At 41.5% G+C, this 17,660-nt stretch overlaps 1 protein-coding gene and 1 non-coding gene across 2 annotated transcripts in view; both read left to right on the top strand.

Annotated features, from left to right (window-relative positions):
* Positions 1–2,242: 2,242 nt before the first annotated feature.
* Ankle2 (ankyrin repeat and LEM domain-containing protein 2) overlaps positions 2,243–17,660 on the top strand; it is an 82,711-nt gene continuing 67,293 nt past the window's right edge. Inside the window, exons 1-3 of the mRNA XM_080269875.1 lie at positions 2,243–2,377; positions 8,463–8,644; positions 9,061–9,344. Coding sequence (XP_080126001.1) covers positions 2,262–2,377; positions 8,463–8,644; positions 9,061–9,344 — 582 coding nt within the window. The 5' untranslated portion in view covers positions 2,243–2,261. The remainder of the gene's footprint in view (positions 2,378–8,462; positions 8,645–9,060; positions 9,345–17,660) is intronic.
* On the top strand, positions 16,664–16,783 carry LOC145396665 (5S ribosomal RNA). Its single transcript, XR_013896824.1, has one exon. It is a non-coding gene; the product is annotated as a 5S ribosomal RNA (ribosomal RNA).

Below are 17,660 nucleotides of genomic sequence, written 5' to 3'. Positions count from 1 at the left end.
CAATATACTCCAGTTCCATCCAACCTCTCAACTCATCCATTGTAAACCTAGCTCCCCCAGACCTCACACCCAGGGATGCACTGCACATCCACCTAATCAGCCATTTCTGTATGTTTGAGCCTGCAAATATTCTCTTTCTTTACTGCCCAACTTTCACTACCATACAGCATTACACTCTTAACACATGCCACATACAAAGATTCCTTAGCACGAAGGGAGAGCCCTCTCAGTGTCAGGAGAGGCAACAGCTCCCTGAACTTCTTCCAGCCACTCTTCACTCTAGCCACAGAGCTAGCTCCAGCCCCACTTCCAGCACATAACATGTCTTCCAAATAGCAAAACTCTTCCACACACTCAAAAAACTCACCAGCAGGTTTAATCTTCTCATTCCTGGCAAATTCTTCATGCTGTTCCCGACAGACTGCACATGTGAAATCGGCATTATCTCACAGTCTACCTTTAATACCATTACATCCCTTATGCACCCACTTCTCGCAGACAGTGCACAAGATGGAATTGCATCCCATGCCCTTGTGACAAATCGCACATGGCCACTCCTCTTCTTCTTTGACAGTACAGTACTCCCCTCAGCCCTAGAGACCATCACTTTTGTTGTATCTGCATATACTCTTAAGCCCTTGTGCTTCATATCATCTCTCTATTTCCTAAATCTTTCCTCGTGCCTTCGTTTCATTTTCTGCAATCAACACCAAATCATCACCATACAACACCTTCCACAGGAGTCCATTTCTGAAGTCAGGTGAGAGAGCTTCAAGTACCATAATAAACAACAAGGGGCTCAAGACTGACGACACATAGATTTACCCAAAGCCTACTTGCAATCTTTATTTGCAATAACTTTCTGAACGATAAGAATAAACACATAAAGCTAGTAAATAGAACATTTATTGAGAAAAAGAGCCATTTAGTCGTAGCTGTATGTTATTGTGTACAAGCGTACAGTCAAACGATGCTCAGTTTTTAACAATCTTTGTTCGGTAAAAGCCACAATGCTGGGGAAATTACCAAACAGCATGGTGTTTAGCTTTAATGAACTATCGGCTTCAACATCCAGAGACCAATACCAATTAGTTTGCTATGCCGAGGGTGTACTGTATATGTATTTTATGTATACTGAAGGACAATAATCAGCAGAAGAGGCCATGGGCCAGTGAATAATCTTTATACTCTGAAGGTGAAATGAGCTCTATAACCAGGTGATACTGAGGGAGAGTTCACTGTGGGATCTTGGTGGCCAGTGGAAGATGATAGACATTACAGGTTCTTTTGTTTTGGTTGCTGGGGATACCAATAATTGTTCTTGTCTGTATCTGAGATATCTTTGAACACCATGCCAAAACCTTAAACTATGGTAGGTCTTGTTAAAAATATAGCTATCTTTAGCTTTCCTCTTTATACAGTATCCATGTTTTGATAGCATATATTAGGCTTGATCAGAGGGGAAAAGCACATCCATTGTGAGGTGTAAATTTTTGTCTCCAGCCCATGTTTTTCAGTTGTGATTCTTGTTTTTCTGGAAGGTGAGGGAGTCAGGATATCTGGGACACGTCTCAGTTCAGAAGCACAAGAGTGTAGTAATGAGTTGAAGACTTGTCTTTGATCATAGGATCATGTATTGGCCGAGTAGGCTAACAATTTAGCAGGTGGAAATATCCATGTCAGGGCACCTAATGAATGAACACCCATTTGACATGAAAACACGCTTTGTGCCATAAGAAAATGTGAGAAATTAGTTGAGGCTCTGGAAGGCACACTTCATGCTGCCAGATGCCTTTTGAGAGGCACACGGAACCCTGGGGCTTAATAAATACCCTGCATTATATAGAAGTGTTAGTATCAACCACTGAATACACTGTACTGTAGCTGTTGTGCTGCAGTACAGAAAACTAAATCCCATATTTATTTTGGTCCCAGGCTCATCTGGATGTGAACTTTTTGGACTGCAAGCTGAAATTGCCCTTCCCATGCAATCCACCATCCTCCTTTCAGGGGCTAGAGAAGGATTCGGTCATTTGTTTAACCAGGTTTCCCTGTTATAACAGTGCTAGTGTGAAGGCATCCCTCTGCAGCTGCTAGTTGTTTTTGCAACTTAGTATCATAGCTACACTGGTTAAGGTTATTTTTTTATAATTAGTAACAGTTTTTTTCCTAACATTGTATTTTTGAACTTTTTTTTTTTATTATTATTAATTAATTAATAAATTACAGATGCAGCCTGAGTTAAGTGTTGAAGTACAAGGATGATGACTGAGGTAAAGGTGCGCGTAGAAGACATCCCTCACATGACTGATACGCAACTTAAACAAGCCCTGGAGAAACTTGGTGCCCAGATTGGACCTATAACAGCCAGTACAAGGTAATTTGTGGAGAGGCGGAGAATGAGAGATTGACAATACCCTTTTTGTATTAACTTGGCCTGAAATTACTCTCTCCATCTTGAATGTCAGTTTGTATCAATAGATTAACACTATAATATGTTGTTAGTCATGAAGAAATACTCTGGAAAGGATGAAGTGCTGTAGTACAGTAGACCCTCATGTACTGATGTAAAAATAACCAAACCACTTAAACTTACAAATAATAAGCGACCAGTAAATTTAAATTAAAGCTTGTGAATATATGAAATATTTGAGGAACTGTTATTATTAATACATTTCAAAACTAAATAATAAAGAGACCTGATATAAAGGGGTGTCCACCCTATAACTTGATGAAGGATAATGATATGCGTGGTAGCCTTGACCCTTCAATTTACTGATCTGCGATTCTTGGCTTCTGAAAATTTCAACTGTGTTTTCTGAGAAGGAGAGTAGGGTCATGTTGGAGGTCAACAAAACACATGACCGTAGAAGTTGGTCCTTTATTTATGTACATCTTCTCCACACATGCTTGATGGCAACAGGGAGATTGGACTTGTTCCATCTCAGGGCAAAACTTGAACACTGTAGGAATTCACTGTAGAACTGAAGCTAATCTTGTAGAGTCTCGCCTGCTTTTGTAGAAATTCACTGTAGATTCATAGACGAGGTCCATACGTTTGCTGCCACCAAATGTGACTCTCGATTCTTGTAGTAGGAGTTAAAGATGAATACAGGGAGTTGATCTTAATTTATTATCTTCAGAGAAAATCCAGGTTGAGCAGGGTATGTCTTACAGAGACTTAATATACTAAGTAAGTCTAATTGGACCCCTCTTCTTGTTCACTCTCTCCACTACCTATCGGTTCTGTAGCTAGCCTCCTTCTGAGCTCTGCTTCCTAAATTCTGGTGTAGCAGGGGTCGTGTCACGTGTGTTACACTGTTGTTGGAATGTACTAGAAGCCTGTGTGTGAGTATGTGTGTATGTGTGTGTATGGTCACTAGGTGCTGTTGTGTGCCTATAAAGCATTCCTTGAGTTAGAGTGTGTAAGCATGTTTAGCATTGCTCGATTCTCGCAGACACAATACCGTCTCATCATCTGACTTGCTGCTTCTATCTGTCTGTTTATCTATCTATTTATCTATCTATCTGTTATGATTTGTAATTATAATATGGAGTCCTGACAACCAGACAATTGCCATGCTGGACCCAGTGTCAGAAATAAAATACTCTGCCAGAACTTGGTTGAAGTCCACTCCCAGACTTATATCAGGACTTCCACCAAGATTTGCTCCAAGACTTGCATCAAGACAAGCTACAAGACTTCCACCAAGACCTGCTGCAAGACTTGCTACCCTGAAAGTGTTAGAACTTTCAGGTAGTTTCAAGCAAAGTACTGTAATAAGATAAAAGTATGATACTTTAATGTGAAAAAATAAAACTTTTCATAGGAAAAAGGAATTAGATAATGCAGTTGCCCTCTGACCACCCTAACCCCTAGGTGTCAGGGTGATGCAGCATAGATTTAGAATTTGTCACCTTATTTCATAATTACTAAACAGTTTTTAGTATCACGGTGGTGTACGTGACTGGCTGGCCTTATCCCAGGGCGTTAAACTGCTGTCAACAGCTGTTTCTGCCTCTCCTCACACACAGCTGCTCTGTACTCTTCTCATATCTAACAATTTCCAGGGCAGATTTCACTTTCAAAACATTACTAACAAAGGCACAATACATGCAAAATATCCTTTAGGGGAATAGAAGTCGGTACAATAACTCATAATGAGGCTAGAAGGAAGCTCCAGGCAGGAAGCTGTGATCCTGCTTCCCAGATTTCAAAACACAGAGAGACAGACTCTCCCCTCACAGTGCCTCACCTCCCCTAAGGGACCCTTATGGTAAGACTTTTAAATTATGGTATCTATGATATTTCTTTTTAGGAATGTGGATAAATATCACAAAATATGTAGGAACTCATTGGTAATATATCAGCCTCAAGTATCATCGTTCAACTGAAAAAATAAATACTGAATCGATGTAGAGCATACACAACATCGCAATGAAACTGTATAAAGACATGGTATATTACTGTATAGTGCAAGGTGAAAAAATATTATTAGCATTTATTTTTAACCTGTACATTCACATTAACGGAAGTTGAAAGACCTGATATCGGACTTAACAGACACCATGGAGGCTACTGGGCTTCCGTCAGCAATAACGAATGATGTCCATTCAGTGAGACACATTGGGTTTCTATACATGTGTTTCTTACCTTCCCTACTCCAACCTGGCCTGAAATGGGAACGTTTGCGCAAAGAGGAAAATCTGCCAGACACCACCAGAAACTATGTCTCGTTTTCATTTCACTGGTCTAAGGGGGTCTTAGTTAAATTTCAGTGTTATTTTTCTGATCGATAGTTACGATATTGGTTAAGCAAGTATATTTTAAAAATGCAAATAACTCTTACTTATGCTACTTAACCCAAGATATAACCGATAAAATAATATATTTGTACAGTCTTCCTCAAGATGATTAGTACAATATTTGCCAAAGAGATGGTTTTTGAACTGTAAGAAGTAAAAAAGGCGTATGAATATTGACATTTGTATATAATCTGACTTTTACAAAAAATGGCACATGTGGTCTGTCCATAGTTTAATTTTTATTAGATTATAAAATGTTAGGGCGTATCAAAGCCTAGCACTGCCAGACGTATGAAGCAAGCACGATGATTGAGTAGATCAGTCAGTGAAGACAGACGGCTGTTTCGGTTTCCTTGGAAAACTTGTTTTACCAGAGGCAACATATAAATATCGACATGCTTTCTTGAAATGAATCAAGTTTTATTCTTACTCACAGAGAGTTTAATTTGTTACTATAAATTATAACTAATTTCTCTTATTGGATAAAGATATACATATATATTTCTCTGCATGCATAAACCAGGCTGCAACCGTTGTGGAATATATTTGTTGTACTTTTGTTCATGCTGCATTGACATAGTACTGTTTTAAAGAGAAGAAACAGAATATTTATGTATTTTTACAATAAGTAAGATGCATGAAAAAGGACTATTTTTTTTTTTTTTTTTTTTTTTTTTTTTTTAATGCTAAGAAGAAGAAACCAAAGGCCACGAGCCCACAATAACTGTTCCTTCCAAGAGAAAAACAAAATACAAGAGAGAGCCAAATTCAAGATCCGATCATTTCGAGATGCCTGGACACACCGTGATTGAAAGACTGGAGATCATAGGAAGCAGGAAACACAGAAAGAGGAAGACAGTTTCAGAGTTGACCTGTTGCATAGATGAAGGACTGGGATTAACGGTCAACTCTTGCATTAGAGAGCTGGACAGAAAAGGGATGAGAGTTTGCTGCTAGACGGGTGCTATGCGCCTGTCGTAGGGGTGGAGGAATGCAAGCAGACATTTCAGAGGAGCAGTGACCATTGAAGTAGCGATAGAAAAGAGGTAAAGATGCAACAGTGCAGCGAAGAGACAGAGATTGAAGGGAGCCAGTAAGTGGAGGAGAGTTAGTGAGACGAAAAGCCTCTGACTCCACCCTGTTGAGAAGAGCTGTATATGGGGAACCTCCCCACACATGCGAGTTGTACTCCACACGGGTGGGTAAAACCTGTGTATAGAGTCAACAATTGTACAGGGATAAAGAAGGAATGGAGTCAGCTTAGCACAATTAATCTCTTGGAAGCAGATTTTACAAGAGATGTAATATGATCATTCCAAGATAAGTCCTGAGTGAATGAAACCTCAAGCATGTTCAAGGATGATGCAGGATTAAGCTGAATATTATTAAACATTAGTGGGTACTCCTGTGGAAGCTTTTGTCGGGTTGATAAGTGTAAGAACTGAGTCTTTGATGCATTAAAAACAACAAGATTATTTTTACCCCAGTCAGAGATATGAGCCAAGTCAGACATTAGGTGTGCCATAGCCTCATCCTGTGTTTGCTGAAGTAACTGCTGAGATGGATGTTGTGGGAACCGAATGGAAAGGTGAAAGGTGGACCCATCAGCGTATGAGTGGATAGTGTTAGACGTACAGCTTAGAAGGTCATTGATGAATAAGAGAAAGAGATTTGGTGATAGGACAGAGCCCTAAGGAACACCACTGTTGATAGATCTAGGAGAAGAACAATGGCCGTCTAGAACAGCGGCTATAGAATGACCAGAATGGAAGCTATAGATGAAGGCACAGATAGAAGGATAGAAACTGTAAGAGGACAGTTTGGAAATTAAAGATTTATGCCCGATTTGATCGAAAGCCTTTGAGATGTCAAGTGCAATGGCAAAGCTTTCGCCAAAGTCCTGAAAGGAGAATGACCAGGAGTCTGAAAGGTAGGTGAGAAGATTGCCAGTGGAGCGTCCCTGACGGAATGCAGACTAATGATCAGAAAGAAGGTTGTGATAGGAAAGATGCTTTAAAATTTTTCTATAAAGAACTGACTCGAAAACTTTTGAGATACATGACGTTGAAGCAATTGGGCAATAGTCAGAGGGTTGTGAATGGTCACCCTTCTTTGGGACTGGCTGAATGAGAGCAAACTTCCAGCAAGAAGGAAAGGTACAAATTGATAGACAAAGGCAAAAGAGTTTTCCTAGGCAGGGTGTAAGCACAGAAGCACAGTTCTTGAGAACAACAGGGGGGACTCCATCAGGGCCATATGCCTTGTTAGTATTGAGGCCTGTGATGGCAGAAAATACATCAGCTGAAGAAATTTTAATGTCAGCCATGAGGAAGTCAGAGGGGGGAAGTGATGCAGGAACAGCACCAGAATTGTCTAAGGTGGAATTAGAGGAGAAAGTCTGAGCAAAGAGATCTGCTTTATCAGTAGAAGACATAGCTACAGAACCATCAGAGTAGAAAAGAGGAGGGAAAGATGGTGAGGAAAAGTTGTTAGAAGGGTTTATGGCAAGGTGCCAGAAGGAGTGAGAAGAATTTGAGTTGGAGAGTTGAAAGCATTTAGTACACATGAAATTATTTATTGCCCGACGTGATTTTTTCTTCCATCTGAAAAATTAAAATACTGGTGACATCTGGCATTTCTCCAGGCGCACGAACACTGTCATTGCACATTCCCCATTGTAGCTGCTGAGCTGTAATCACAGACTATAATGACAGTGTACTAGTCATGAAGAAGTGCTAGAACAAGGTTGTGAATTGGGCTGCCAAATGGGTGAAATAATGGGCCATATTAATGTAAAATGGGTATAGTTTTCTCTTCTGGTAGTAGAATATGCTATTGTACTCATTTATTTTCAAACATGTGCTTCAAATCCCACCTCAGACTGCGACCATCAGATATGAGGGACTGTTGGCTTTATCATATCAGGCTTCCCCCCAATTAGTCTGTTATAACAAGGGCATACTGTATTCTTCAATGGCTGAACAATGTGAATTAAGCTGCAAAAGAATGAAAATCTGTGCTAGGTTAACGTGAAAGGACTATGGGAGACTATATGGGAATGAAGTGAAGTGAAGGAGCATTTTTTACCTGGAGAGACAGACAGACAAATGAGGAAGTTGAAGGAGCTCTGTGGCTTTGCTGTGGATGTGCTGAAAAGTGTTAGTACAGTACCTTAAGGTGATTCATGACGTGGAGAGAATGGTGAATGAGAGATTGACTAGGGGAGCATATGCGTGAAGTGGAGATGGAGAGGGAGAAGCAGTGAGAGAGATACAGTATATGAATGAGGGTGCTGTAAGTTGGTGGGAGGAGGAGAGAGGGAGAGAGAGAATGAGTAAGAATGAGATGGAAGGATTGAGTGGAAATACAAATGAATGAAGATGGTGTGAGTTGGAGGGAGAGCGGTCTGATGGCAGAGGAAAGGATGGCATGGAGGCAGAATGTTTATGTCCACCTCCTTCAGGATTAAGGTGTTTGGCTGTAAATAGATGTACATTATACTGATGGCAGTAATGTTGTACCTCATTTGTACAGTTTCACAAGCTGTTGAAAGTAAAAAGAGATGAAGGCCTTGAGGATGAGTGGTGTGCAGTGCTGAAGGAGGAACAGAAAAGGAGAAAACAGGCAACATATAACAAGGACTTACTTAATTTCAGGCATGTACATGAGCAAATGTTGAAAAGAAAACTAACTGGAGATGCATACAGTGAGGATGAGAGGTGTGAGGTGGTGGAGAAGGCACAGAAGGTGTTCAATGAAGAGAACACAGCAGCTGTGGAGCCCAGCATTTACTTTGGATTGTTTGTGCCAGAGGGAATGGAAGTTTTGGACAATCCAGGTATGTTGCACAGATACTGGTACTGGTCTGTCTGTCTATAGCAAGTCACCTAAATCCCATAAGGGGTGGCCACAAACAAGTCACCCTGTCCTTGAGAGGTACTACCATGAGAGTTAAGTGTGACCAGAAGTCTGGTAAAAAGCCATACAGTTATCACTCTTAGGCAGGAAATTCATCTGTAAGTAACTAGATTCAGAGTTCAAGCTGAGGATCTTTGTTATATATCCTGTTAGATATTGCAGATATCATTTCTCTCAATAGATTCCAGCAACTCTTGGAAATACAGTCATTAGCTGGTTTTGGCACTTTGTTTAGCATTGAGATCATAGAAAATAGCTGTATCATGGCCAGCTGCAGTTTCCTAGAGACGAAGCATGGCATCATTTAATTTGAATTGATTTTATTTGATTTTACAGAGTACCAGAAAGTATACACAAATAAGTCTGCATGCTTGGTTGCTGTGAAGAAGTTCCGAGGCTCGCGTTTCAAGGCTTTCAGGACCCACAATGAGGCCTTGCATTTTGCTGAGGCTGGGCCAAGTGTGGTGTCATCAGGAGGAGGTGCTGCAGGGGAGGACAGCAGCACTGGGACTCCATCTGCAAATGCTGAGAAGCCCAGCCCCTTCCGAGGCCCAAAGTCACAGGATCTAGTCAAGTTCAGAAAAGCAATTGAGAAAGATGATTTTGAGTTCTTTTGCAAGGTTGGTTATTATTGGTGTCCTTCTTAATAAGGGTCACAAAATCATTCAAGCATATAGTACAGTGCAAAACCCTTTGTTGTTGATGGTGGGGTGGTGGTGTTGATGCAGGCTTATCTGAATGTGAACTCATTGGACTGCTGGCTGAAGCTGCCCATATCTTACCCCTGACCATTTTCCTTTGGGGGGATAGGGAGTTAAAGGATACAATAAACTCACAATTATCTGTCGTTGCACTATCTGGCGCTGTTTGCTCTATTAAAGCAATATCCAGCAAAATTATGCAATATTGGGTGCCAAAATGGGAAATAACCGGTGGTTGTTTGCAATATCTGGCAGCAAGGAGTTTCATCATGCTTAGGTGCAGGAGCCAACAGGTGCCTGGGAAAACCCCACAGCACACCAGCCAATCAGAGTGCCTGCAGCATTCCACCGAATCAGAATGTGTTGTGAGAGCGGCTCACCCAGAGCACCGATCCTATTGTCACTTTCTCACTCTCTCCCGTGGATCTCATACACTCAAACCTCGATTTAAGGGACTAAATGGGGAATCAACTTGTCTCTTGACTTGAAAATGTCCCTTACTTGAAAATGTCTGTTGTTTTATCACAAATATAGACAATCTTACTATGAAATGCAATGATTGTTTCACTTATTTGGATGATTATGAATATTATTTTACGGGTGTATACTGTATAAAGAAATATATTAATGTGCATAACCTAGACATTACGTGTCATTTTTTAATGTTCTTGTCCGTTTGTCAGGTAGAATATGGAGTCCCTTAAATCTGAAATCCCTTGAATGGAGGTCCCTTAAATCAAGGTTTGAGTGTACATTGAAGACATATCTGTGCGCCCTGCTCTTGTGACCATGTGGTGGCAAAACCCTAGTGTGGTGACCTTCTCTGTTTCCTCCCATGCCTTGCTCATTGTTGGTGCATAGCTTGTGACCTCAGTGCTTTGTTGTGAGTCAGAAAGTACTGTACGTGTAATTACTGTTACTAGACCACATGGGATTAGGTGCACTATGCTGTACTGTATGGTGCCCAGCTGTTCCCTCCATTGTTGCCAAGACTGGGTGATATTATAGTACATTGTGTACTGTAATACTATACTGTATCAATACTGTATTGCATTTTATATTTAATTTTAATCTTTTACTCATGGGAAAGTTTTTAGGATGGAGGGTCGAGACAGATAGTAACACAATATTATATCTGGCTTGATGCTGAATGTTGAGCCAATGGGGGTGGTGGTACTGTGCAATATCCAGCATTCTGCAGTAACCAACGTGGGGGTTGGCTGAATTCATCCATCCATCCATCATCCAATCCTACATTGCCCCATGAGGAGCGTAGGAGCCCGGAGCTAGGCAGTTGGTCCCGACATTTAAGATGAGAGTGAAATATGCCTGATAATTGAGATTTTACTGTCTTTGTAAAATCAGGCAGTGGTTGTATTGGTGCCACAGCTTGAAGGCATCATTTTCCAGCACCTTTAATATTTAGTATAATCTATGTGGAAATCTGAGTAATAGCTTCAGCTGGTGATTGCTCTTAAGGCCAGTTACTTTCATCCTGTAGTTATATCTATCTATCTATCTATTGCCAGACGCCTCAATCCCGTTTGGGGTGGCCACAAACAGATCGCCTCCTAGTCGCCCTGTCCGCCGCCATTTCACTGCCCTGCTCCCAACTCACACCCCCCTCTCTCATATACCTCTCCACCCCATCCCTCCATCTCATCCTCGGCCTCCCCCTTCCTCTTCCTCCCTCCACCTCACTCACATACACTCTCTTCGTAAGTCTTTCACCCTCCATCCTCTCCACATGGCCAAACCACCTCAATGTGTTCCTCATAACGCTTGCTATCACATCCACATCCACACCACAACGCTCCTTTATACCCTCATTCACCAGCCTGTCTCTCCATGTGACTCCACAAGCTCCTCTTAAATAACTCATTTCCACTGCTCTCACTCTTGACTTGTGTCCTTCCAACAACGTCCAAGCTTCACTTCCATACGTTAGAGTTGGTATCACAATACTGTCATGTAGTAACTTTTTCACTTCCATGCTCACTTCCCTGTTTCTTATCACTGCTTTCAAAGAACCAACAACCTTTCTTCCCTGCTGTACCCTTTCAAGCACTTCACCCTCCAAACCTCCATCCTTACTCATCACACTACCCAAGTACTTAAACATACTCACATTTTCCAATTCCTCACCATCCAACCTCGCTGTACATTCACTGACTTCACCTCTCTCAAAGACCATCACTTTACTCTTCCCTACATTCACCTTTAGATTCCGTTTCTTACACACTCTCCCAAACTCATCCACCAATCCTTAGTCCAGTGATGTATTACGGTATATGTTTTAGTCTTGCTGTGGCCACATTTGATTTAAGTCTAGGAGAGACAGTTAATAGTGGAGAGATTAATGAAGGCTATACTAACCCTTTCAGCTTTTATTCTGATCCAGTAAAATCATCTAGTGACCTGTTTTGTATTTCAGTCTTGCCAGTTTCAAGTTAAATTATACAGCATAGAGAGAGAAATCAGATTGTGCAGTGGTTAACCCTTAAATGGCCTCCAACATCGAACGACACCATACAGTACTAGTGCCGTAAGCATTGAATTAATGCAGTCTATAAAAACTGCAAACAACTAGAAAGCACTCATAGAGTTCATACCTCTGCCAGTGCTATTGCCATTAGAAGGGATCCAGATCTGGATCCATGGAGACATTGTGTGGAATACATAGGATCTGGATCTGACCCAGAATTTCAACTATTGTTCCTTGACCCATGGCCTACTTATCCACAAAATTTTATTGAAATTCATCGAGAACTTTTGGAGATATTGTGCGGGATACATAGGATCCAGATCTGACCCAAAATTTAATAAATTCTTTCTTGGCTCATGGCCCATCCTTTCACAAAATTTCATTAAAATTCATTGAGAACTATTGGAATATCATGTGGACAAACAAACAAACATACTGCAGGTGAATAGATAACCTCCTCCAACTTCGTTGGTGGAGGTAATTATGGGAAGGGAACTAAGGTCACTAGTATGCTTACATGAATGTACTCTACCATCCCAGGCACTTAGGCAGTCAGTTCATCTCACATTTTGTCACCCATTTGTTTACATGTTATTGGCGAGCACATAGTCATTTTATGAATTTTTCTGCAAATCATAGTGAATTACAGGATTATTTTAGGAAGCTAAAAAACACAATGCCAGGTGCACCAGATGATTCTCTTCATTGTTCTGTTTTGTTTTGTTTCATTTATAAAGACTTCAACATACATTCCTCACTGTAGCCCCAAAGCTAGCTCCAGCCCCACCCCCAGCACAGAACATGTCTTCATCATCATCATCATCATCATCATCATCCGGACCTCCCCCCTTTCCCACCCTAGGGCAGGATGAGGAGTAGCAATGTCCAGACAGCCCAAATTTGCCTAATCCAATGGGCCACTCTTCCATTCACTCTTCATTCAAGCCCGCAGAATCCTGGCTCTATCGGATACGCCAAAAATATTCACCACATTCTGTAGCTTCACATAAACGTATCTGATTGAGTCAATCCAGACTCTGCCATATTAAAAAGGGGTGCCAAATCCCTGATCATGCACTTCTCCTCACAACATTCATCCAGCCAGCTCGATCTCTTGTCAGTTCCCTAGCCTCACCGACTTCCAAACCTCTCTTCCTCACACACTCATCCACCATATCTCTCCACCTTCTCCCTGGCCTACCTCACCTCCTCCCTCCTTCAAAATCTCTCAGGTATACCTTTTTCTCACATTATTGTTATCCATTCTCTCCACATGACCATACCACATCAGTACACTCTCTTCGATTCTGCTCTCCACCGACTTCCTCACCCCACATCTTTCACGAATCACATTATTTCGTATCCTGTCCACCCTCTGTACTCCACAAACATTCCTCAGCAGTCCCATCTCCACTGCTCTTACTCTTGACTTTTCATTTTCATGCCACACCATAGTTTCACATCCATATGTTAAAGTTGGCACTAACACTCCTTCATGTAAGCCTCATGCAGCTGCAACACTCAAGCCTCTGTTTCTTGTCAAGGCCTTCATTGCACCAGCTACTTTTCTTCCTTGTGTCACTTTACTTTCAACTTCTTTTGCACATATCCCTCTCTCTTCTATTACTGTACCCATATATTTGAACTCTCACCAGTTCCAGTCTCTCTCCATCCACCGTTACATCGCACTGGGAGTCACCTTCTGTCTAAGTAACCATCACTTTACTCCTTTCTACATTTACTCTCAAGGCATGACACTCAGACATCAGCAGAACTCTGCAGTAGCCTACCAAGTTCTTGTGTGGTCCTTGCAAGCAGGACTGCATCATCAGCATACAACAAATTTGAGATATTTCATTCATAACCCTTCATTACCAACGCCATCCCTCTCTACTTTACTCGTGTTTTTACGTCTTTTATCACCCCATTCATATATACACTGAACAACTATGGAGACATCACACAACCTTGTCGCATGCCCACACCGATCGTGAACCATTCACTTAGATGCCCATTAACCCTTACACATGCTTCACTACTATCATAAAAACTTTTGGACTGCATCATCAGCATACAACAGATTTGAGATATTTCATTCATAACCCTTCATTACCAACGCCATCCCTCTCTACATTACTCGTGTTTTTACGTCTTTTATCACCCCATTCATATATACACTGAACAACTATGGAGACATCACACAACCTTGTTGCATGCCCACACCGATCGTGAACCATTCACTTAGATGCCCATTAACCCTTACACATGCTTCACTACTATCATAAAAACTTTTGATGGCGCCTAGAAGCTTACCATCTACAGCATACATGCGCAAAACTTTCCACAATCATTCTCTGTCCACTTTGTCGTATGTTTTTGCCACATTCATGAATGCCATAAACACTGTATGGGCCTTCTCACAAGCCTTCTCTGCTATCTGTCTCACTGCAGATATTTGATCCACACATCCTCTGCCACTCCTAAAGCCACCTTGTTCATCACTCACTAGGACTTCTGACATCTCTCTTACTTTCACTGTAATAATTCTTCCATATACCTTCCCTAGTACAAACTTATTCCATGATAATTCTTGCACTCACTTCGCACACCTTTATTTTTGTACAGGGGTACAATCACAGCTTTTTTCCACTTTGCAGGCAGTTTCACTCATCCATGCCTTCTTACACATCTCCAACACACACTTCATTCCACTCTCTCCATTACACTTAATCATCTCTGCATACACCTCATCAACCCCAGCTGCTTTTCCATTTTTCAGCTGCTTCACAGCACTTTTCACCTGTGCGAGTGTCAGGTCTCCTGGCACTACATTCCTTCTCTGCACACCCCCAAAACCAATTATGTTTACAGCCGCTCTGCTATCTTTATTCCCATTCATCAGGCTTTCAAAATATTCTTTCCATCTGGTCCTTACTTCATCCCCATGGGTTAATAATTTACCACCTACATCCTTCACACCATCACATTTATTTCCGCTTTCACTTCTGCATTTCCGCACCCCTTTCCAGAATAACTTCCTATTTTCAGAGATGTTCGCATTCATTTTTCTTCCCAGATCATCATTTACCTCTTTCTTTTTCCTCTTGACTAGTCTCTGCATGCTTCTTGCTCTCAGTATATTCAGTTCTTTTTTCAATTGAACCTCTCTCCTGTAACCACTTCAGCCACTTCTTTTTTTTCCACCACCTGTCTCTTAACCTCCTCATCCTACCATACCGTACCTTTCTTCGTTGTTGCTCTTGCCACACCACACACCGCTTTAGCGTTTCTAACTAAGCATTCCCTAAATGTATTCCACAGGCTGTCCAGATCCATTTCGTTCCAATTCACTAATTCTAACTCCTCCTCTACTTTGGTCCTTTAATCATCTGCTATTTCTTTGATCCTCAGCTTCTCAACTTTCAGTCTTTCTCCCCGACTGCTCCTCTCTTTCCTGATCCACCTTACTCCTCTCAGCTTGATCTTGCATAGTGCAATCATATGATCTGACAGACCTCCACATCGTCCACTCACAGCCCTCGTATCAGCAACCATTCTGATCCTCGACCTCTCTACGAGCACGTAATCAGTCAGGCTTCTTTCAACACGATCCCCATTCCCTCTGTACCATGTATATTTATATGCAAATTTGTGTTTGAAATATGAGTTACAAATGCACAACCTCCTCTCCTGACACATATCCTTTAGTCGCTTCCCATTATTATTTTCTCCTGATGCTCCATAACAACCCATTATGTTATCCTCAGTACCAGTGCCTACTCTTCGATTCATATCCCCCATTACGATCACTTTATAGCTCCTGGGCATTTCTCCCACTGCTTCATCCGGCTCATCCCAAAACCTTTCTTTCTCTCTCACTCCTGTCCTCACACGGTGCATACGCTACAGTCACTGCCACTTTCATCTTCTCAGACTTGAACTTCACATACATACACCTCGAGCTGACACATGTCTTCCAAGCAAAAAAAAAAAAATTCTTCCACACACTTGAGAGACTCACCAACAAGATCAGTCCTTTCACATCTGATAATCTCCACATTCTCTCCCTGATACACTGTACTGTACACATGAAATCATCATTATCATGCTGTCTACCTCTGATGTCACTACATCTCTTATACACCCACTTATCACAAAGGCTGCACAAGATGGAATTACAGTAAAACCTTGATATCGCTTTTATCGGTCTTGAGGATCTGCCGGACTAAATTCCTATATATCAGAAAAAGTCCAATAAAGCCAGAAGCAGTCCAGACTGCCTGACCACTTCAGCTATGTTCACCACAATAAATAATAATAATAATAATCTGGCCTTTTGTTTCTCAAAAGCGCCAGTTCTTCCTTTGGGAATTCACTAGCGCTCGACACCCATACATTTTCATTCATTCATTGCCAGATGCCATGTATCCCAGACGGGGTGGCCAATGGCTTAGAGTTAATTGTTTTACAGGGAGGGGCACTAATCCTCCACCAACCCCACTTGACACGTAGGGATGCCAACAGCATCTGGTGTTCCCAGGCGGTCACCCATCCAAGTACTAACCAGACCCATCATTTTTACAATTACAAGAATTGTGACATTTCTTGTATATAATACGAGCTACATCATACATGAAAGTGGCAATAATGAAACCCTATAATCATCCATCACAGTACCTCTGTCCAGGTCATAGCATTTTGAAAAAAGAAAGGCTTTCAGCTGTCTCTTAAACGTTGATCAATTTCAAGACACATCAACTGGCCATGCCACGTTGAGTACACTGCTTCCCATCCGATCAGCGAAGTTAAGCAACGTTGGGTCTGGTTAGTACTTGGATGGGTGACCGCCTGGGAACACCAGATGCTGTTGGCATCCCTACGTTGAGTGGGGTTGGTGGAGGATTAGTGCCCCTCCCTGTAAAACAATTAACTCTGAGCCCTTGGCCACCCCATTTGGGATACATGGCGTCTGGCAATGGATGGGATGGATCAACTGGCGGTCAACGTTCCTGTAATTTCTGAACCTAATGACCTTTTTATGTGAAGGGGATTTCGGGACATCAAAATTAAGAGTGATCAGAGCATGATCAGAGATGAGGGAGTCAAATGAGTCAACCTCCACATCTGATACGTGCCTGCAACCAACAGGGGACAAGACCAAGTCAAGGACATGTCCTGAGACATGAGTTGGATTACTCACATGATTGAAAAAATTGTTCTGGGTGATCAACTCAAGGAATTCTGAAGAAAATGGTTTTGACTCTGGACTGTCAACCCAATAATTGAAATCACCACAAACAAGAAGTCCTCCTGGTTTAAGAGAAAACCCTTCAAGAAACTGCCCAAACTCCTCCATAAAACCTCGATCTCTACCCGGATGACCTGGTCGATAGACAATTGCAATTCTAATGGTATTCTGATGGAAATTTATTAATACTTCCATAAATTCAAATGAAGATGGGGTCAGGTCTGAGTCAATGAGAGAAATGTTTGCAAGTGCTGCCGAGTAGATGAGTGCTACACCTCCTCCTGGATAGCCAGCAGCAGGCCTTGGAATACTAATTATAGAATGTGTCTTAGTCAAAGCATTATGAATAATATCGATATCAGACTCATACAGCCAGGTTTCAGTCAAGCACAAAATGCCAAGCTCTTGCTGATTTAGAGTTTCATTAATATAGTCTATCTTATTTCGGATAAAACGAATATTTAAAAGACACATCCTTAACTGGTTCAAGAGGGATGTAGTC

The sequence above is a fragment of the Coenobita brevimanus genome, chromosome 38 (assembly GCF_032717465.1).
Source record: "Coenobita brevimanus isolate Jiangsu-jjx chromosome 38, ASM3271746v2, whole genome shotgun sequence".
Lineage (NCBI taxonomy): Eukaryota > Metazoa > Arthropoda > Malacostraca > Decapoda > Coenobitidae > Coenobita > Coenobita brevimanus.
This window is presented reverse-complemented; position numbering and strand designations above follow the sequence as displayed.